Source organism: Canis aureus, chromosome 1 (genome assembly GCF_053574225.1).
Source record: "Canis aureus isolate CA01 chromosome 1, VMU_Caureus_v.1.0, whole genome shotgun sequence".
Classification (NCBI taxonomy): Eukaryota; Metazoa; Chordata; class Mammalia; order Carnivora; family Canidae; genus Canis; species Canis aureus.
Window position 1 is genome coordinate 113,496,554 of NC_135611.1, and position 23,846 is coordinate 113,520,399.

Consider the following 23,846-nt stretch of genomic DNA (forward strand, 5'->3'; position numbering starts at 1 on the left):
TTTTGTGTGAGACCCATTTATTGTCAGGTCACTAGGGATCTTTCTGGGAGGTAAGAACTTCTTCACTACAATGCCAGCTCTGAAAAAGCAAAATATTTGCTGAGGAATGAATGGATGGATGGATGGATGGTTGGATGGATGGATAAATCAGGCAACCCCAAATGCACCCAACATGGAGTTAGCCTTCCCCCATCAGACCTTGTCTTTTTCCTTTCCTTTTCTTTCTTTTTTCTTTTTTAGATTTTATTTAGTTATTCATGAGAGACACAGAAAGAGGCAGAGACATAGACAGAGGGAGAAGCAGGCTCTCACAGGAAGCCCAATGCAGGACTTGATCTCCAGACTGGGATCATGCCCTGAGCCAAAGGCAGATGTTCAACCACTGAGCCAGGTGTCCCAGAATTTGCCTGTGTCTTCATATCTTACTCTTTTTTGATACCCAGAACAAATGAAGACAGGATGCCCCAATTCTGCCTTCTAGCTATTCTCAGTCCCTCGTGATGCAATACCACCCTCTGAGAAAGCTGGCCAAGAGCCATCCTTGCAGTGCAACCATCCTTCACCAGAATCTACATGTTCCACCAGCTGGCACCACTACCCTTCCTTCCTTCATGAAAGGACTCCAGGTTCAAGGGCATTGCCTGCTAGGACACTTCCAGCTAGCCAAGGGCCAATGGAAAGCTGACTCTGGGACCCATTTGAGATGTTAAACTTCCTGGCTTCTGAAGCCTCTGCCAGCTTTGGACCTCCTGTTGCACTGGAGAGTTATCAAGAGCTGTGCCAAGGTAGATTTATGGCACAGTCGCCCCCATTGACCACAGGGAAAAAAACGTGACAAGCAACAGATCAGTCTCCCTTTTAAGAGGAATGGCAGGATGGAAGGCAGGCACAACCAGGACCATGGCACTATCAGCCCTCCTGCTCCTCACTGTCTTCATTGGCCTTTTGTTACTCTGGGTTCACCCAGCTTCCCGAGGCTGCCTACCTCAAGGACCTTGGCCTCTGCTCTTCCTGGGGAACATTTTGCAAATAGACCACAAGGGCTTTCTCAAGACCTTCCAGGCTGTGATATGGGGAGGGGAAAGGGGGTGGAAAGGAAGAAGTGGGTGGACAGGTAACAGCTCATAGGCAGCAAGGCAGGAGTGCGGGGTCAAACTGTGGGTGGGATTTCGCAGGCCAGCTTGGGAATGTCTTCTTCCAGCCTTGATCTGCCATCTAGCACAATATGCCCACTAACGAAGCTTCTGGAATTTCTATAAGAAGGAAAGCGGGGGGGGGGGGGGGTCCCTGGGTGGCTCAGTGGTTTGGCGCCTGCCTTTGACCCAGGGCGCGATCCTGGAGTCCCGGGATCGAGTCCCACATCGGGCTCCTGGCATGGAGCCTGCTTCTCCCTCTGCCTGTGTCTCTGCCTCTCTTTCTCTCTCTCTCTCTCTCTCTCTGTCTATCATAAATAAATAAATAAATAAATAAATAAATAAATCTTAAAAAAAAAAGAAGGAAGGCAGGGAAGGTAGATTGGAAGGAGAAATGATGATAGACATGAAGCTTTGAGCTGTGTCCTGCAGGTGTTGGAAAGGAGAGGTACCAGAGCTCACATGTAAGGAGTCTCTGTCATTTTGAAAATTCAAAGCTGAGAGTTCTTGGAGAAGCTAAGAGAACATTTGGGCAAGGGCTTACGAGGGAGGCTTGAAGGAGGCCACTGAGTTCAGGTTTCAATTCTTCCTTGATAAATATGTGATGGGGAAGGATGACAGTGGTTAGGCTAGGCTGGAGGTTGTGATCCAGGTGTGAGGGTGGAGACTCTTGTCTTGAGTGAATGAGTGAGAGCCGGACCCTGCCTCCACAGCTGCGGAAGAAGTATGGGGATGTCTTCACAGTCTACCTGGGACCCCGGCCTGTCATCATCCTGTGTGGGTACAGAGCAGTGAGGGAGGCCCTGGTGGATCAATTTGGGAATCTTTGCAAGGGGAGATATTAAAGATTGTCTCTCACTATCCCCAGGAAAGCTCTGATCCTGAGAGTGAGTTCCACTATATGAACCGAACCTCATCTACACAATGCTCTCATTGTTCTTCGCCAGCACAGAGCTCCAGTACCACTCTCTTGTATGGGGTTCTTCTTAAGAACCTGATGTTTTAGGTGAGCTGGACTTATGGTGAATGAGGGTCAGAAAGAGTTGAGGGTCTTGCAACCCTGCTGGAAGGTGGTCACGTGATGGGTGACCAACAACTTCTGTCAGCAAAGATCCACTCCTGTAGGGATCAGCAACTTATTATAAAGCTTTGCTGCTAACAAAAGACTTTGAGGTTGACAGGATAATTTACAGTTTACAAAATGTTTTTCATTCAGTGAGCACCCTATGGTTAGAAAAGTACTTTCATACTTATAAATTATCTAAGGTGAGTTGTAAAATGCTTTATAGTTTAGGAAGTGTGCTCCAGTCACAAGGAGTATCATTCACAAAGCATTTTGCAGTCTACAAAGGCACATGGCTCTAGGCAGAACATTTGGAGGTTGACAAAGAACGTGACTCTTTGGAGTATGCTGTTGATGTACAACTAATTAAAAAGCCCCTGAATTGGTTCTTCTTCTGACAGTCTGCAGATCAGACTTAGAGAAAATCTGATCTAATCAAATTCCCCTATTTTGCAGGTAATCAATTTCAGGGCCAGAGTGAGGAAGTGGCTTATTCAAGTCATATAACAAGTTACTGGGACAAAAGGATATGACAGTCCCAGCCACATCCATTTAAAAAAATTAGCCTTAAGTGTTGAATGAACTTCATCCATCCTTACCCAAGTGACCCCCACTCCTAACTAAGAATGGAAACATCAGGCAAGACTTTTCCACAATGAAGCCATTGACTTTCTTTCTCAATGCTTTTACTAAGAAGGAACAATAATAACCCAACATCTTAGGAAAGATTTCAAGACACATACATACACACACACCCGCCAGCCTGCAGGACATCTTTTGGGTGACTTTGTTAAGCTCACCATCACTGGCATTCATTGATGTTATTCTCCCTTCCACCCTTGCTATATTTAAAGAAAGTCGAGGTGGAGATTGACAGAATTATTGGCCCACACCCTTGAAGATCTGGCAAAATTGCCTTATACACATGCTGTCATCCAGGAAATTCAGAGATTCAGTGACATCATCCCCCTTGGCATTCCCCACTGTGTCACCAAGGACACTCACTTCCACAGTTATCATCTCCCTAAGGTGAGGCCACAGAATCTTGGTGCAGTCTTATGGCTTATGTCTCTGGTTTGTTGGACTACAATGAGAATTTTAAATTCCAGACTTCTATGGGAGGGAGAGAGATTTTATAAATGTCCTCTCCTAGCTCCTCCTCTTCCTCTTCTTTGTCACCTTCTTCTTCTGCTTCTGCCTCGATATGCTTAAAAAAACCCATATTCTTATTGATATATGTCATATAATAGAGCTGTCATTTTAAAAAGCCATTTGTCATCTCCCCTACCTTCCTCCTTCATAAGAAAAATTCAAAGTTTGATGTCTCTCTTTCCATAATTTCTTTAAGTTTATATGAACATGTACCTTACATATACACATACAAAGACAGCTTATATTTTTTAAAGATTTATTTATTTATTTATTTGAGAGAGAGAGAGAATGGGGGGGGGCAGAGAGAGAGGGAGAGAGGAAGCAAGAAGAAGCAGAGGAAGAGAGAGTCTTAAGCAAATTATGGGCTGAATGCAGAGCTCAACACGGGGCTCTGTCTCATGACCCTGATATCACAACCTGAGGCAAAACCAAGAGTCAGAGGCCTGACTGTGCCACCCAGGTGTGCCCCCCAGGTGTGCCCCATATCAGTTCCTATTTTATCTATCACTTTGATATTTGTGTCCAGTGTGCCTGTCTTCTTCCCTCCTGTCTTCATGTGCATATCATTGCAATGTGCAACTTATCTTTTATTGTGTGTTTGTGTGTGTGTCTTTCCTTTTTATAATATATCAACAGTATGCTGTCAATATATTTGCAAGTCAATACCTATGATTCTAAGTCATTTTTTTCTGTGGCTGCACGTGTTCTCAAGCATAGATATACCTAGGGGTAATAGTCACAATATCTAATCTCCTAATGAGCACTAACCCATGAGAATACAGGCATACCTCACTTTATTGCATGTCACTTTTTTGCAATTTGCAGATATTGGGTTTTTACAGATTGAAAGTTGTGGGAACTCTGTATCAAGTAAGTCTCTCAGTGCCATTTTTTCCACCAGCATTTTCTCACCTCACGTCTCTGTGTCATATTTTGGTAATTTTTTAAATATTTGAAATATTTTCATCATTATTATATTTTTTCAGGTGATCTGAGATGGAATCAACTCCTAGGGAACATGCTGTTAAAACTGTTGAAATGACAACAGAAGATTTAGAATATCACATATTCTTATACTCATGTGCTTATATGATAAAGCAGTGGCAGGGTTTGAGAGGATTGATTCTAATTTTGAAAGAAGTTCTACTGTGGATAAAATGATATGCAAAAGCATCACATGTTACAGAGAAATTGTGAGAGAAGAGTCAATCAGTGATGCAAACTTCATTGTTATCTTATTTTGAGAAATTGCCACAACCAGGGGCTCCCATCTGGCTCAGTTGGTAGAGCATGTGATTCTTGATCTCAGGGTCTTGAGTTCAAGCCCCACAATGGGGCTTACTAAAGCTTACTTTAGTAGGAAGGAAGGAAGGAAGGAAGGAAGGAAGGAAGGAAGGAAGGAAGGAAGGAAGGAAGGAATTTCTAGAGTCACTCCAACTGTCAGCAACCATCCCCCTGATTGGTCAGCAGCCATCAACATTGCACAAGACTCTTGATCAGCAAGATTATGACTTGCTGAAAGCTCAAATGATGGTTATCATTTTTTAGCAATTAAGTGTTTTAAAATTAATTAGTTTTTAAAAAGATTTTATCTATCCATTCATGAGAGACACAGAGAGAGAGAGAGAGAGAGAGAGGCAGAGACACAGGGAGAGGAAGAAGCAGGCTCCTTGCAGGGAGCCCGATGTGGGACTTGATCCCGGGTCTCCAGGATCAGGCCCTGGGCCCAAGGCAGTGCTAAATCGCTGAGCCACCCGGGCTGCCCAAAATTAATTAATTTTTACTATTAAACTTTTTCAGACACAGTGCTATTGCACACCTAAGAGACTATAGCAGAGTGTAAATGTAACTTCTATATGCACTGGGAAATAAAAAAAATTCATTTGATCTACTTTATTGTACTATCCACTTTAATGTGGTAGTCTAGAACCACAACTGTAATGTCTCTGAGGTATACCTGTAAATCCTGGCTCTTATTTTTTTGAGTTGGGTGTTGGAGGCTTCTGCTGGGCCAAATGTGAACCTTTTAGTTGATGGATTATGGAGAAGCCCAAAGGGTCTTGGGGAAGAGGAGACAGGATAGTCTTTGGGAATACCTGAAGGCTTGGGACACAGCTATTAACAAAATGGGCCAAAATTATTCAATATATCAGCCATTAGCTGTAGAGCCATCCAGTGAATGAAGCTCATTATCAACTGTGGATGTGCCATAATTGATTCAGCCACTCCTTATTTATGCCCATTTGGGTCCTCTTGGCTTTGATGATATCTTAGGATACTACTGTGTATCCCATTTTGAGCTCTGTCCTCCATGACCCATGCCCCTTTGAGAAACCAGAAGCAATCCACCCTGGCCACTTCCTGGATGCAGAAGGCCACTTCAAGACACAAGAGGCTTTTAGCCCATTCTCCCTGGGTAAGCTGGGCCCTTCCCCACCTATCTAGAACTCCTGCTCGCCACCTCCCTTTTGTGTAACTTTCTCCCTTTGTCCAGCCCCAAACACTGGGTGAAGATTTTTGAAAAAGATGAGGATTCGGGGGGGGAGGGGGGAAATGCAAAAAATCTACAAAGACAAAGATGGTGTGGGGAGAAGGAAAAGGAGGTGGTATAATGGAGAAGATAGAGACGAAGTCAATGACGGAGATGAAATGAAAGACAAAGACATGCACATAATCACACATGCACACACAAAGAATAGACAAATGAATGATCCATTACTGAGCATCTGCTATGTGCCAAGAATTGGGAAAGGCATTTGAGCCTTTCTTTCAAAATAAAAATAACTTTATTGTGTTTTTCTAATTTTTACATAAGCAAGGAAGCTATAAAATTGAAAGTGAAAATCACCTGTAATTCACTACCAAAATCAGACTTTAAAAAAAAATCTAATTGACTTTATTAAGTGATTCATGAATTGGGAAGCATCCCATCTAGCAAGTAGAGAGGAGCTCCAAACCCCAAACCTGTTAATATCATAGAGGATGTCCTTCCACATTTTTTGTTAAATATATGCACAAACACAAAGGTAGGTGATGGTTAGACAGCTAGATAATAGGTAGGTAGATAAAAGAAAGGTAAGAAGAAAAAGAGAAGAGTAGGGAAGGGAAAAGAGGATAGTGAATTTATTTATTTCTTTTTTTTAATTAAAATTTTTTTTGATTTATTTCTTATTAGCCAGTTGTTGAAATCCAAGCCCTAGGGCATAAAAATGGAAGCAGTATCCACTCACTTTTGTGGCTATGCAAGTGCCTTGATTCACCTATCAAATAATTTGACTGTTAGCCACTGACTTGAAATTTATCATATGCTAGCATTTTAAATCTCCTTAGGTCTATTTCTGGCTTACTTACACTGACCCATATCCACAATGATTCACTGATCTGTCTTTTCTAGCTATACCATACTATTTGGATTATTATACCTGTGTAATATGTTCTAATATTTTACAGGGGCTAGTCCCCCTCCATTAGTCTTACTTCTCAGATAGTTTTTAAAAAATATTTAATTTATTTATTCATGATAGACACACACAGAGAGGCAGAGACACAGGCAGAGGGAGAAGTAGGCTCCTTGTTGGGGAGCCTGATTGTGGACTCCATCCCAGGACCCTAGGATCACACCCTGAGCCAAAGGCAGACGCTCAACCACTGAACCACCCAGGTACCCCTCTAACTTGGATAGTTACATGTTTGTTTGTTTGTTTTAACATTTTATCTATTTACTGATGAGAGACACAGAGAGAGGGGCAGAGACATAGGCAGAGGGAGAAGCAGGCTCCCTGCAGGGAGCCCAATGCAGGACTCAATCCCAGGACCCCAGGATTGTGATCTGAGCCAAAGGCAGACAGTCAATCACTGAACCACCCAGATGCCCCTACATGGTTTTTGTAACGCATTTTCTTTTTTTCTTTTTTTTAAGATTTTATTTATTTATTCATGAAAGAGAGAGAGGCAGAGACAAAGGCAGAGGGAGAAGCAGGCTCCATGCAGGGAGCCCGACGTGGGACTAGATCCGGGTCTCCAGGATCACGCCCTGGGCTGAAGGCAGCGCTAAACCGCTGAGCCACCCGGGCTGCCCTTGTTTTTCTTCCAAGTATACTTCAGAAATTTTTTTCAAGGTCTCAAAAAATCCCACTGGAGTTTTATTCTAATTTGCAGATTAATTTGGATGGCTTTGACAACTTCAGAAATTTGATATATCCGAGACAAAAAGATAGTATGTCCATTGAATCAACTCTTGTATTATTTGGTGGCATCTTGGACTTTTGTTTTCTTAATTAAGTTATGCATATTTCTTGCTAAATTTATTTCTAAGAAACACAGGAGGAGATTGTGGCTCTTGATCATACAGCCTCTTTGTCTCACTCAGCTTGGGCTTCCTTTTTTTTTTTTTTAAGATTTTATTTATTCATGAATTCATGAGGGAGAGAGAGAGAGAGAGAGAGAGAGAGAGAGGTAGAGACATAGGCAGAAGGAGAAGCAGGGTCCATGCAGGGAGCACGATGTGGGACTTGATCCCGGGACCACCCCTGAGCGGAAGGCAGATGCTCAACCGCTGAGCCACCCAGGTATCCCTCAGCTCAGGCTTCCTAAAGAAAATGTCACAGACTGGGGGGCTTCACCAGCAAACCTATTTTCTCATAATTCTGGAGGCTGGAAATCTAACATCAGGGTGTCACTATGGTTGGGTTCTGGCAAAGCCTCTCTTCCTGGCCTGCACATGGCTGCTTTCTTGCTGTGTCCTCACATGGCAGAGAGAGTGAGCTCTGGTGTCTCTTCCTCTTTTTTAAAGACACTAATCCCATCATACAGACCCCACCCTTGTGACCTCACTGAAACATAGTTTCCTCTGGAATTTCTCTTCTCCAAATACCATCATGCTGATAGGTATGGGGCAACATATGGATTGGGGTGGAAGGGAGACACAATTTAGCCCATAGCACTCTTTTAATATAGTATTTTAAATGGTTTTAATTAGTATATCAGAAATCCCGTGGGCTTTTTTTGGTAGGATATTTTTGTCAAAATTCGACAATTTCCTTATATCACTTTTATAGAGAACAGCTTTTCATTTATTCCCTTAGGTCTTCCAGATAATTGGTGTTAGAATCTGCACTGAGGATATTTGACTTAGTATTCTCCTATGTAAATCCATATGTTTTCCTTAATTCCGTGGGCCAAGACTTCCAGAATCATGTTAAATAATAGTAGTGATAGTGAGCAATCTTGTCTAATTCTTAACATTCTGAAGGAATCTTTTCTTTTCCTCTATTAAGCTTACTGCTGGGTATAGCCCTTTCCAGGTATTTTGTGGTTATTCTCTTTCTTTCTTTCTTTCTTTCTTTCTTTCTTTCTTTCTTTCTTTCTTTCGTAAGTTAAAAAAAAATTTTTGTTAGAGAGAGAGAAGCAGTGAGGAGGGGCAGGAGAAAGAGAAAGAGAAGCACATTTCCCGCTGAGCAAAGAGCCTGATATGGGGCTGGATTCCAGGACCTGAAGATCATGACCAGAGCCAAAGGCAGACTCTTAACCTCCTTGGGCACCCAAGTGCCCTTGGTTATTCTATCATATATTTTTCTCCATCTTATATCCAATTAAGGAAAAACCCTTTCTGCCTCTACTTTACATCAGGTTACTCATTTTCAAACATTTTTTAAAAGATTTATTTATTTATTTTAGAGAAAGAGAGCATGCGCAAAAGAGCAGGGTGCAGGGTACAGAAGGAGAGAGAGCATCTCAAGAGGACTCCATACTGAGAGTGGAACCCAACCCGGGGCTCCATCCCAGGACTCTGAGATCATGACCTGATCCAAAATCGAGAGTTGGACTGAGCCACCCAAGCACCCCCATTTTTAAACATTTTAATCAGGAGTTTGTGTGTGTGTATTCTAAAATAACTTTTCTGCTCCTGTCATGATGGTCAAATTGTTTTTCTCTTTTGATCTGTTTAAAAAATAGGGGCAGCCTGGGTGGCTCAGCAGTTTAGCGCCGCCTTCAGCCGAGGGCATGATCCTGGAGAACCAGAATCAAGTCCCACATCAGGCTCCCTGGGTGGAGCCTGCTTCTTCCTCTGCCTGTGTCTCTGCCTCTCTCTCTGTGTGTGTCTCTCATTAATAAATAAATAAAATCTTTTTTAAAAATGTTAAAAAAAATAGGTGTTTTACTGTTGGATCATGCTGTCCTGTAGAGGCAAGTCAGGACATGTGAGGCTGTGATAAACAACATGAACATCTCAGTTTAAGACCACCATGTGAATTTCATGTTCAGGCAACATGCCCACCCCAGGCCATCACAGTCCTGTAGAGATGAGAGAAATTGGAGCCTGTCCTGACATGTGCACACCTCCATGACACACATCAATTTAGCCCTGATTTCACTGGACAAAGCAAGTCGTATCCAAATTCAATATGGCAGAGATGTTTTATGCACCCAGAAATGGGCCATGGCTATTTGTGAACTACCGTTCCCTTCACCACACTGTGAAAGGCAGCTCTCTGGGCCACCTCCCTCTCCCACTGAGGGTGTGGGTCAACAGGATGCAGTACACACTGTGGCTCAGCCCAGGGACATGTTTGCTGCCCACCCTTGGCTATGCCAGTAGAAACAGGCCTGTGCTAAAGTCAGTGGGATATTGAAGGCTCCATCTGGACAGGACATTTTTGTGTCATTGGCCCCATCCTGCAGGGAGATATGAAAGGCAGGGGTGTGATTCTGAATGTTTATCAAACATTATGGGGCCCACTGACCAATCAGAACTGCCACCGGTTGGGATATGGAGACTGGGTCTGGGAGGCTTATGTTGTTAGCTGCTGATTGTGGGCAGGGTCTGGGGGCTTGGAAGAGGCCAAAGTGACCAGAAAAGTGGGACATTCAGAAGCTTAGAGCAGTGGCTACACACTGGGGGTTCAGAAGTAGTTCTATATCTTCATAACCTGTTCAATACTGTGCCCACCTACTGCATATTGGTCTAGGCCCAGGACCCCAGAGATTTCAATTCTCCTCTATCTTTCTCATGATTCCTCATACTCAGGGCATACTAGCAAGATTCTTTCCACTATTTGCACATTTTCTCAAAAGATTGGCTCAGCTGAGCATGTAGAAAGATAGAGAACTCCTAACAGGCCAAGACTGGGGACCAAGGGACACAGGGGAGGTCACAGTATGGGACAGGCTGAGAAGAGGCGGGACCAGATAGAAACCTGTGTGCACGCATACACTGGTGTTTTTAGTATTGAGGACAAGAAAAGGAGAAGTACTTCACATGTAAAGTTATGTAAATGAACATGCAAATATCCCAGGAGAGTGCGGGTGGAGCAACAGAGTGCTCCCAAGGGCTCCTCCAATGACACATCCCCCCATCACACCCTCAGGAAGACTCCTCTACTTGGGCAAGAGCTTGGCCTGCTCTGAGCTCTTCCTGTTCTTGACCTCAGTGCTGCAGAACTTCACCTTGGGATCTCCCAAGGCCCTGGAAGACATTGACATCACACCTCAGAGGAATGAGTTGGCACAAATGCCCCCTGAGTTCCAGCTCTGCTTCCTGCCCTCCAGTGAGTGGGAGAAAGGATGCAGATCCCATCACAGCCCTTCCATCTAGCCCCCACCTCTGCCCACAGGAAATCTGTGGAGGCATCCTGACTCCTCTCTGCTCACTCTCCCCTGGGGAAAGTCCTTTCTCTAGTCTCTCCTTTGTCCAGCCTGCTATCTTCACCATTAATCCCCAGATGGCCTACACCGTTGATGGAGGGTAAAATCTTGGGTTTCAGGGCCAAGAAATGCCTTCACTAACTTGGTGTTATCACCATCCATAGCATAGTTGGGGAAGCTGAGGCCCACACCTATATCCAACCACCCCCCAACCCTCCCGTTCTTTCCTTGAGTTGAAAAAGCCACTTCAGCTCTCAGCACCCTGTGCTGTGTGACTCCTAAATATCTCCCATATTTCTCCGATATTATTCACCAAAACCAATTAGATCAAAATAAAGTTCCACTCTTTCTGGACCAAATGGGTATCTGTGCTACCATGTTTTTGTTTTTGTTTTTGCTTTTTTGAGGTAAAATTCACATAACATAAAATTAACCGCTAACCATCTTAAAGTGACAATTCAATGGCATTTAGTACAATCACAGTGTCATGCAACCATTGTCTCTGGTCTAGCTCCCAATCATCTCCATCACCCAAAAAAGGAAACTGTATTTTTGAGGGCCGAATAATATTCTGCTGTATGGAAATACCACATTTGGTTTATCCTTTTATCAGCTAATTGGCATGTGGGTTGTCACCTTTTGGGTCTTGTCAACAGTGCTGCTGTGGACATTTGTGTGCAAGGTGACCCTTTACTCTTCATCAGGGAATGGAAGGCAGGTGTTCTTCAGTTTCTGCTTTCTCACTTGAGGCTCTGGAAGGACAGGGCCAGACCTCCCCTCCCAGATGTTTTTCACAGGTGGTGTTGAAGATTAAATGAGACAGTAGTGACAGTGTCAAGAACAGTGCTTGGCACCAAGTGAGTATCATTGCAGTGTCTGACAAGTAAATAAATCCTCCAGGAGGTGAAATCACTGTCTTGAAGGTAGAGCCTGACACACTAGAGCCCAATGACTCCCAAAGCTGAGTTCTTGACACTGGGGTTCCATGGAGAGGGGTGACCTGTCCCATCAGCCCCGTGCTTAGGTTTTCCTCCTGCCCCATGCTGAGGGACCATTCAAGGCATGTCTGGAGTGAGGCAATTTCATAGAGCAGGGTGGGAGGGGTAGCTAGTTCCTATATCCGAGAGGATGGATGTGAGGATAGGGGGTCCTAGTCAGCCAGAGTATCCCCCCTTCCCTGTTCCATCCTCTTTGCCTCAGCTCCAGGCAGCTGCATCACACCAGTGCTCAGGAGAAAGGAGGCTGGGGTCTGGGGTGGGTGAGGGGCTTACTGTATCTCGCATTATGGTCTTTAGAGAGTCTGAGCTGCACCTTCCCAACTGAGGGATGGATCATGGTTGAGGTCACATGTGGACCTAACCAGTGTTTCTTCCCTTCGCTATCGGGGCCATAGACAGCAAGATTTAGGCTCAATGGGAGCAGGTAGTCAGAAAGAAAGCTGTGGAAACTACACTCTAACACTCGGAGGAACACAGGACATTGGTCTTTCTTCCAAGGGCTCTGGCAGATGACTGTGCTGTGGGATTGAGTTTGCTCAAGAGCAGCTGATGGAATAGTCCAGAGATCCTTCAGTAGGGATGAGATTGGGTTGCTGGCAGTGAATCTCACAGGGAATCATTAAGTGGAGTGTGAAGCACAGAGAGAGCCAGGTGGAAACTACTGCCTTCTAGCACCTTGCCTTGGAATTCTAGCAGTGTTACTTCCTGTGCATTCCATTGGCCAAGGCAGCTATGAATTCTACGCAGGATCCAGAGGAGGGAAAAGAGATAACATTGAATAACCAACAAATCTCATATTTAACAAAGCAGGACAACAAACGTACTTATTTACAAATTACTTTGTAGTTTAGTGTGCTCAGTACTTTATACTATGTAAGAGACTTCGCCCCTTGTCAATAACTTATTATAAAGCATATAGCAATTTATTTATCTTTCCAAAATATAAAGTGTTTTGCAATTGAAGAGCACTTTATACTTGCAAAGGAATTTGATGTGGACAGATCATTTTGCACTGAAGAATATTGTTTGCCTTGAGGAAACTCTTTGAAGTTTGCAGAGTGTTCTGTAGCATACAGAACTCCTTGTTTACAGAACATTTTGTAGTTTTTAAAATAGTTTCACATTTACAAAGCACGTCAGCAATTACAAGAATTCCATTTTGTAACAAAAATTTTTCTCTTTACAAAAGATCTTAGCAGAGTGGCAGGGTGCATTGTAATAAAGTGATTTTTCCATTTTACAAAGTGCATATTTGTTAATTCCTTTGTAATATTCACAAAGAAATTGCCTTTCACAAGGGACGTTATTTTTGCCTATAGAACAAGTCAAAACAAAACAACACTTGATGAAGGTTTCAACGTTTCCAAAGTACTTGGGGGAGAGGAGGAGTTTATAAGGCCTCCAGCTTTCATCAGATAAATGTTAGGTTGTCAAGGTGGGGATTAGGCAGCAAACTCGAGAGACACCCCTGCCATACTGGAACTGACATTCAGTGGAAGAGAAAATAAATGAACAAAATCATGACAGACACTGATAAACTCTATGAGGAGAGAGCAGAACTGGCAAAGATAAGAAACAAATGGGAAGACATAGAGAACTGATTTAGGGCAAAGATTTTCACTCAAGGGGACTGCAAAAGACATCCCCAACTCACTGGCCATCTACAGTGCATTTCTATTTACAAAGCACTTTTGAAGTTATCATTACACTTGACTCTTAAAATAGCTTTGGGAGAATAGTAAATATCCTAAACTAGTCTTGATTCTGGAAGACGTTATCTAGACCAACCCTACATCTTAGACATTAGGATCTAAGAAAGGAAGTGGTTCTCCAATATCTCAAAGGAGATCAGTGGGGTGGGCAAAACTTGGAACCTCCCCTGTAACCTCCCTCTTGTTGAAGTGCTTCCTGCAGAAGTCTCAGTTTTAGCAATAATTCACCCCAAGACAAGTCTAGCTAGGGCCAGGAAAACTTGGAATGAGAGTCTTTATTCTAAAAAGAGATTTTTTTTGTTCACTAAAGTGCACAGAGGGTTTTCTTCTAGACTCTCTTGGGGAAAGAGATTTGCATAAAGCTCCTAAGATCACTTAACCCCAGGATATTCTCTACCTGGAACTTAGTCCTTTATAGCTTCACTGCTGAAAAGTTAGACAATTCTCTTAGCTTAGATGAGGAAGAGATATTCAAAGATGATCTTGCCTTTATTTTTGTCATTTGAATAAGCAGATCAAATCCTCCTGCCCCCATAGGGACCTGGTGTGGAGACTGACTCCTCCTCCTACTGGACCAGGGAGAGGAACTGGGTCCTTCTTCCCTATATATTCAGTCTCTTTATGGGAAACAAATAGGACAAATTTTAAAGAAAGAAAATGAGATGAAGTATGCTAAAATATATATAGTAGTTATCCCTGGTTCCTGGGACTTTGTTATGCTAATGAGGTGACTCCTAGTGGACCCTGAGACAGGATGGTGGCTGGTCAACCAGAATGACCAACTATATGATTAGATAACTAGAACTTTAAACTAGCCTGTCTTCTGGGAAGGAGAATGGAGCTGGAGACTGAGTTTAATCACATGGCTAATGATTTAATCAACCACCCCTCTATGATGAAACCCAGATAAAAACTAACTAGTTTGTCCTCACCTGGTTGATGAACATACTATTGTGCTGGGAGGATGCCCATATTCCACAAGGAGATGGCACAGAAATTCTGCATCTCTTTCTCAGACTTTGCCTTATGTGTGCCTTCCTCATTTAGTTGCTCTTGAGTTGTATCTTTTATAGTAAAACTGTAGTCCTAAGTACAGTAAGTTCTGTGAGTTGTTCTGGTGAATTAGTGAATTAATGAGAGGGTTGTAGGAAGCCCTGAATTTGTAGCCAGCTAGGTAGAAGTCTGGGTGGCTTGGGGACACCCAAAACTTGCAGTGTCTGAAGAGGGGCAGTCTTGTGGGATAGAGCCCTTAAATATGTGAAATCTGATGCTAACCCCAGGCAATTAGTATCAGAATGGAATCAAATTACAGAACACTGAACTGGTGTCAGAGAATGGATGACAAGAGGGACACAGGAGCAACAGGAGGAGGAAAACAATTGGGTAAGGAGGAAGGAGAGAAGGAGAGACTAAAGAAAGGAAGGGCAAGACTAGAAGGAGGGGGAATAGTGGGTAATAGTGTGACAAAAAGACTCAGGAAGATAGTGAATGAATGAATAAGTGAATGAATGAAATGACCTTTTATGTGCCAGGCAAGGTAGTAGGTGTGTCCATATGGTTTGATAATGTATTATATATATAATACATATATATATAAAATACATATAAACATTATATATATTATATATATAATTCATTTTCAAACCATATATATGTGTATATACATAATGTGTATATATCTGCCAGAAAGTCTGTTTATTAAGACCTGAATCCAACTGAAAATCTGGAGTCCTTCCTTCTGGGGCCCAAGGTGAAAGGGAAGCTGCTACCTCAGGCATACTCTCTCTTGCAGATGACAGTAGCATAAGAAGCTACTCAACCTGGGCCAGCAGTTTTAAAGCATCTGCTTGCATTCCACTGGTTAAAGAAAGTCATAGGATCAAGCTCAACATCAGTGGGGCTGGGCTATATATTCTGTCCCAAATGGCAGGTATTGCAAAGGCACTTGGCAAGGGATGTGGGTGTATAGTCTCATAACAGAATAATGAAATTTTGGAACAATTTAGTCTTTCCCAGGGAGTAAGGCTCTTCCCTCACCCAGCCACTGTACAGCCAGAGGCAGGCACATGATCTAATTTATATTCACCAAGCGCTCATTCCTTGGACTTTGAGTCTTGAGTGACTGACAAGGAAGGATAGAATGTTTGGAGGTCAACTATCAGCAGCTATGGAGCCTATGACTCATTTATAGCCTTCCAAGACATCTTTCTCTGCTCAAGATGGCAGAGTCTCACCTATAGCTTGTTCTGAGCACTTCTACCACTTCTTACCTCTAGAGCAACTCTTCTCCAAAGGTCCACACTTTCCACCAGTTCCACATGTATTAGAGTATCCATTCCTCCTAAGTCGTCCACTTGTTGTTGTTTGTTTTTATTCACACATCGAAACATTCATTTAAGCCATTAGCAACATGAGTTCTGCCAGAGTCCATCCTTGTAGACTCCTTCCCTGCCCCCTGCCCCAGGTTTTTCTTGCTACAACAGTTTTTAGGGACCCTGAAGGATTCAGTACTTTAGGAGAGAGTCCAGAAGATACTTGGAAAAGTGTGCCAAAAGGGAAGCCATCAAAGTCTCAGTATCTGCCTCTGAGAAAAAAGCTGGATGGTTCCCTCTGCATAAGTTTCCGTGATTTATATCATGTGACTCTGTCCTCTTGGTCAAAGTTTCCACATCTGCGCCAAAAGAAAGCAACCATCTAGAGGCTGGATGGGCAATGAGACTAACAAAAATTTGGCCAGAGGGACATTTTGAAATTATTCCCCACCCCTAGTCTCTTCCATTGATATAATTTTTACTATATTACCACACCATTTTGGCCACAGTGATTTGGACTAAGGATGACCTGACATGGTGACAGGACAGGAACCAATCCATGGGTAAGATCAGTCAATTTCTCTTTTTTTGACACTATGTACCCAACGTCACTTTGCTTGAGTAAGACGCAATGTCAGGGAAAGCCAGAGATACACTGAGCTATAGTTTCTGGGTTCACAAATTGAAAGCTTTTAGAACAGGGCACCTGGGTGGCTCTGTTGGTTAAGCATCCAACTCTTGGTTTCAGCTCAGGTCATGATCTCAGGGTCATGAGACTGAACATCAGGTCACGTTCCATGATCAACAGGGACTCTCTCCGCCCCTCTGCTCCTCCCCCCATTTGCACACAATGGAATGCTCTCTTTTTCTCTCAGATAAATAAATAAAATCTTTAAAAACCATCTAGAAGAAGTTGATCTACAGAAAGGGGAATAAGTTGGTATGTTGAGGGAAGCAGAACAGGCTATGAGTTTCCAGAGGGAGATATTTAGATACAGTCCTAATTCCCATAATGGGTTCCATGAAAGCACTTTTGGTATTTTTACTTGCATTTCCTTAACTGGGTTCATCAAAAGGGAGATTATTTTAGTTGGACCTTGCTTCCTCACCAGCCCAATCAGACCCTTCATCCACCAAACTCAAATAGAAGCAAGTTGGGAAGTCATACCCATATTTAAGAGAAGGGGCATCAGATTCTCCCTCTGACTGGAGGAGTGTCAAACGGCTTAGGGACATATAAAGTTGAAAGAGTTTGGGAAGGAAAAGGAGGTTTGTGGGCCACTGTTCATGGTGCTGAGGAGTGGTTGCCTTTCTGGCAGTTGGCTGTTTCTCCCAGTCCTGAAGAACTGGGGACTTCCACAACCTCTCCAAACCATCTGATGCTGCAGAGGAAGGAATTCTATGGAACGAGAAGAAAGGGTGCCTGAACAGAGGGAGAAACAAATGTACAAAGGCTGATGAGGTGGCAGCATCACAGAGAGCCAGGAAGGAGAGATTCATGTTGATATCATTTTCCAATAATTCCTCCTATGGAGAAATATGTATTTTTACTCACTGGGGGTGAAGCTCTTGTGCCACTGAAGTAATACAATGGATGTCTTTGGTTTGGGCTTTCCCAGATCCCATTCCCCTCTTTTCAGGTATCAGCACCTGTATTTAGCTCTGGGTACCTCCCAATCCCTATTAGATAAAATCTACTTGGGGTTGGCCAAGTTGCCCATACATGTTCCCCTGGGTCACATGACCCATATCAGATCCATTAAGTACTCCTTCCTGGATTTTGAATTTTGAGGGGTTGAGTGATTCAAACAGGAGAACCCTGGGCAGCCGGGGTGGCTCAGCGGCTTAGCGCCACCTTTGGCCCAGGGTGTGATCCTGGAGATCCGGGATTGAGTCCCACGTCAGGCTCCCTGTATGGAGCCTGCTTCTCCCTCTGCCTGTCTCTGTCTCTGTCTGTCTGTCTGTCTCTCTCTCTGTGGGTGTCTCTCATGAAAAAAATAAATAAAATCTTTAAAACAAACAAACAAACAAACAAAAGAACCCAGACTCATTCCCATGGCTTCCAGACCTAGCCAGAGTCATCCTCTGCCTCATCCCTCATCAATCACCACATTCAAGTCCCACTGATCTCTCTGTTTCCTGAACCCTGAGAGCCCTTTCAGGCTGAGGGCTGTTGCACTTGATGTTCTTTTGCCTGTGATTCTCTTTCCTCTTCATTTCTCAGCTGCCTTCACTTTCATCCTCCAGACCTCTGCATAAAGGCTCTTTGTAAGATTGAATACACTTATTTAAAGTAGCCCTCCAATTAAATTACTTTTAATTTTCTTACTCTGTCTTATTTTATTGATACACTCACTGGCCAACACCTTGTTTCTGTGTTAATTTGTTTCTTGTCTACTTCCTCTACAGTACGATGTCACTCTCTGTAGTATCTGCAGTACCGGGAGCACTGTCTAGCCATAGTAAGAGCATATGGTTTTCCTCTTTGATCTATTAATGTGATGGTTTATGTTACTACATTTCCTAGAATTGAAATATCTCCTGATATTAACTGATTGATTGATTGATTGATTGATTGAAAGGGATGAAGTGGGGCAGAGGGAGAGAGAATCTTAAGCAGGTTCTTTGCCCAGGAGGAAGCCCGACATGGGGCTCAATCTCACAGCCCTGAGATCATGACCTGAGCCTAAATCAAGGATGCTTAACTGACTGAGCCATCCATGTGCACCATAAGTCACATTTATTTTTTCTTTTTTTTGAGATTTTATTTATTTATTCACGAGAGACATAGAGAGAGAGAGGCAGAGACACAGGCAGAGGGAGACGCAGGCTCCCTGTGGGGAGCCTGCTGTGGACTCAATCCCAGGACCCTGGGATCATGACCTGAGCCAAAGGTAGATGGTCAACCATTGAGCCACCCAGGTGCCCCTAAGTCATGTTTCTCAACTAAACAAATATGAAAGAATAGGCAGCCAGTGTTCTGACAGAAGCATTCAACAGTTTCATTTGTGCTTCATGGAAGGCTGTCTCACTCCAAAATTGCTGGTAGGCAGAACTATTCTAGGGAAGGTGGCAATTTGCAAGGCACTTGTGGTAGACTCTTATTGTTCACAGCCACCCAATCTCCTTGGTGAGAACATGCCCATTCAGCAGATGCCACATGACTCCAAGGGCCTCTGTGAGTGTGGTTACCTCCCCATGCACACTGTCTGGCTTGGTCATGTGCCTTGCTTTGGTCAGTGTAAAAAAAAAGGAGATTTTGTATCCCACCTCTGGACAGAGGCTTTAACCATGCTTTGTGGTTCATCTCAGTCTTTGATCTCCACCTCTCCATCCTAAAGAGCATGCCTCACCTTGGTGCCATTTCTTCAGCATGGTGCCAGCACAACAAGATGAATAGAGCTGAGGCTCAGCCTCAGACACATAACATGAGTGAGAAACAAACCTGCGTTGTTCAGTGAGTTGCTGAGAATTGAGGGCTGTTTGTGCTGTAGCATTCCGATGAATGAAATCTGGGTGAAGCTCTCAATATTAAGACATGGAAACGTGTGGTGGAGACTTGTTCCAACATGGTGTATCATTGGTGCTTTCCAGCAACACTTCCGTCCCAGCGTTCAAGCACGATGAGCGTACTCTGAGGAAACAGCAGAGGATGGGAGTTTGAACTTCAAGAGCTATAATCTTGGAGACCAAGCGTGTGCACAACTGTCTATAGACTAGTGGGTAAGTGTGCTAGATAGTCGCTTGGCCCCTTCCCTCAACCCTGTTCTCTGGGGCCCTTGTTAGGAAAGTAAGTTTAGATGGAGCTATGAGAGTAGAGACCCAGGATGGGAATAGTGACCTTATAAGAAGAGGAAGAGACACTAGAGCTTCTTCTCTCGGCCATGTGAGGATACGGGGAGAAGGTGGCTGTCTGCATGCCAAGAAGAGCATCCTCAATGTTGGGGCAAGATCATGAGAGACACAGAGAGAGAGGGGCAGAGGCACAGACAGAGGGAGAAGCAGGCTCCTCACAGGAAGCCCGATGCGGGACTCAATCCTCAGACCTGGGATCACGCCCTGAGCCAAAGGTAGACACTCAAATCACTGAGCCACCCAGGAGTCTTTTTTTTACTATAAGATTTTACTTATTTATTCATGACAGACACAGAGAGAAAGAGAGAGGCAGAGGAACAAGTAGAGGGAGAAGCAGGTTCCTCACAGGGAGCCCGAATTGCTGGGGCAAAATCAAGAGCTGACTCTGATCATCCACTGCACCCCTTGGCTTTTGGGTTCTACTAATTGGGTTCAGCTAAGGGAAGGTCCTAGAAGAAAAGAGAGGTCCTTCCCTGGTTCACCATGGTTTTGGCAATAGCTGCATCTTTGTCTAGTCACAGATCCCTGGCTTCTTTTCCATCGCTCCAGCTCTTGCTGGCTTCCAGTGATGGGTCTCTCTCTTTGCTCCTCAGGTTTAGAGATAATTACCACCTCTGGCTCTTGCTATTACTTGAGCACTGGCTCCCCTAGCCATGCCCACACGTCCACAGATAAGCCCACCATTGAGCTCCCCTTGGTGAAGCCTTGTGAGTGTGCCATCTACACCATGCTAGAACCTGGCTGATGCAGACAGAGGAGGCATTGCCACAGCAGTTCCCATTGCATACCCCCTGAGAGTGAACCCAGGGGAGAATCCTGTTTTCTGCCTGGCTTCTGGAATAAAAACTGATGTCTTTGGGAGAAAAACCCCTGGATTCCTTGATAATTTGGGAAGGAGATGTAAACACTGGATTCTTGCTATTATAGGTATGTGAGATCTCAAGTGATTAACTAGAAAACACTGATAGTGTACTGTTTACGTTTTCTCCAAATTAAAAGGTTGAAGTCCTAACTACCATTGTGAGGGTATTAAGGGATGGGGCCATTAGGAGGATATTAGGTTTAAATGAGTTCATGTTATTGGAGCCCCCAGTGGGGAGATTTGTGTACTTATCAGAAGAGGAAGCAGAGTGCCTGGGTGGCACCTAGGTAGTGCCGTCAGTTAAGTGTCCAGCTCTTGGTTTGGACTCAGGTCATGATCTCAGGGTTGTGAGATCACCCCATGATGGGCTCTATGCTCAGTGCAGAGTCTGCTTAAAGCCTATCTCTCTCCCTCTGCCTCTCCCCCGATGTGCAGGCTCTCATGCTCTCTCTCTGAAATAAATAAATAAAATCTTAAAAAAAAAAAAAAAAAGAGGAAGACACAGCAGGCACCATGTATCCTCTCTCCACTGTGTGAGGATAGGAGAAGGCAGTCATCTATAAGCCAGAAGAAGGTGCTCACTGAGAAATGAATCTGCTAGCACCTTGGTCTTGGACTGCCCATCCTCTAGAACTGTGAGAAATAAATGTTGTTTCACCCACAGTCTGTTGTCTTTCATTATGTCACCTGGAGCTGATTATAACATGTATCAGGCTCACATCCTAATCTGATGAAATAGGCCATGCGGGTATGGTTTAGCTGCACCCATCAGGCATGTTTGTTTGTATGGTGATAGTTGAGTTTCCACCTGTATCCTAGCTACCCAGTTTACCTAGTCTCAACTATTTCATACTTACAAGTTTTACAGTTTACATGGCTTAGAATATGAGAACAGAACAACACAGAAGTGATATCCTTGGCAAGCTCACCTGGGCTCACCTGAATTCATTTGGGTCATCACAATCCAGGCCAAGGAAACTGGTGGCTTCTGAAGATCTCAAAGGTCTTAAAAGTTCCTGAAATGGTATCAGTTCTCAGACTCTTTCTCCAGATTCCTTCTATGTTTCCCTCCGTGTATGAATTAGATGTGGTACATAACAACATGAAAGACACATGACAGCCAGCCAGCCAGCAGGTAGTAAGCAAGTCCTGAGTGTACTTTTTAATGTGTCCACAACAATGGGTGCTCTCCCAGTGGAAAACACAGTTAACGTCTAACTACTTACATGACTGTCTTCATGAAGTTCATGGGTATTGCAAGTTGGGTTCTTTGGGAAGCAGATCCTGATATGGAGTTTTGTTTGCAGGATATCTATTAGGGAGTGTTATTGGGATTAGCCAACAACTTAGAAGGGAGAGAAGGAAGCAGGAGTGGGTGGAGGGAGAAGTTAAGCTCTATTGTAGATACAACATCAGCCTTGGCCAACTCCTGGGCTCTCGGGAGCAAATACAGACCATTAGAATTGCCCCACATCTCCATCATTCACTGAAGTGGGCTGTCCCAGGAAGGGCATGACCTTGGGTGAGGTGGCCCTCTTTCTCTTCCTCCCTCTTTTTAATATTTTAAAATATTTTATTTATTTATTTGAAAGAGAGTGAGTGGGAGGGAGAGAGAATCTGAAGCAGAATTTGCACTGAATGCAGAGCCTGATCTGGGGCTCGATCTTACAACTGTGTGATCATGAACTGAGCTGAAACAAGAGTTTCATGCTTAACCAACTGAGCCACCCATGCACCCCACCTCTCTAATTTTTATAGAAAGTTGGATTCAACATACATTTTCCAGCAAAAAGGAAATATACAGGAAGGATTGGTACACTGCTGCTACAGAAACAAACACAATGCTGGAAAAGGAGAAAAAAATAAATGGGGTTTGCTAATTCTATTTTCCTGCACTGGAACTAGACCGGCAGTTGACATTAGTTCCAGAGTAAAGGAAAACAAGACAGAGATGGAAATAACAACATACAAACTAATATCTACATCAGTGGAATTCACTTGCCAACTCACCCAACATAATAATTCAAAAAGCATTGGGTCCTTGAAAATAGATGTTCAAACCAAAGCTTTAACATGAATGTTTGTAGCAGATCTATTCACAACAACCAAGAGTGGACACAACTCAAACAGCCGTTGACAACAAAATGTGGTCTATCCATACAAAGGAATATTATTCAGCCATGAAAAGGAGCAGAATTCTGATGCATGCTACAACATTGCAATATATCAAAAGCCTTGAAAACATGTTAAGTAAAAGAAGCCACTCACAGAAGACCATATATCACAGTTGATCCTTGAACAATATGGGGATTAGGGGCCCAAACCTCCTTTGTAGTTGAAAATCCATATATAGCCTTGACTTCCCCCAAACTTAACTACTAATATTTACTATTCACCAGAAGTCTTACCAATAACACAAACAGTCGATTAACACATACTTGGGGTGTTAGATGCAGTATATATTGTATTCTTACACTAAAGGAAGCTAGAGAAAAGGTTATTACAAAAATCATAAGGAAGAGAACACACATTTGCAGCACTGTACTGTACTGAAAAAAATCCACATATAAGTGGACATGCAATTCAAACCTATTGTTCAAGGGCCAACTATATATGCTTTCATTTACACAGAACGTCCATAATAGACAAATTCATAGAGACAGAGCTTCAACTAGTGGTTGCTAAGAGCTGGGGAGGGCACTGGGGAGAAGCTGTCTGATAGGTTTGGGATTCCCATTCGGGGTGGTGAAAATGTCCTGGAACTAGGAGGTGATAATGGTTTCACAGTATTGTGACTATAGTTAATACCACTGAATTGTACACTTTCGGGTAGTTAAAATGGTAAACCCTGTTATGTGTATTTTGCCAAAATAAAACAATAAAAAGATATTAAAAACTCATTGGGTCCTATGGTAGTCCCAGCATTCAGCACTCCTCCCCTGCTGCCCTGGATAGCCTCTCCCTCTTGTCTCCTCATGGTTTCCCCTCTCCCCCCACCCTCCGGGTACCTAATGGCCCTTTCACTTGGGGGAAGGCAGGCTGCAGAGAAAGAAGTCAGGTGTGGCCCTTCTAAACATCAGGACACAGCAAAGACGGTGGTGATTGCTGGTGATTG

The 23,846-nt window shown here is 43.5% G+C and overlaps 1 protein-coding gene across 1 annotated transcript in view; it reads left to right on the forward strand.

Moving 5' to 3' along the window:
- The first annotated feature begins 770 nt into the window (after positions 1–770).
- LOC144292818 (cytochrome P450 2G1) overlaps positions 771–23,846 on the forward strand; it is a 50,079-nt gene continuing 27,003 nt past the window's right edge. The window contains exon 1 of the mRNA XM_077863705.1: positions 771–1,065. Coding sequence (XP_077719831.1) covers positions 868–1,065 — 198 coding nt within the window. The 5' untranslated portion in view covers positions 771–867. The remainder of the gene's footprint in view (positions 1,066–23,846) is intronic.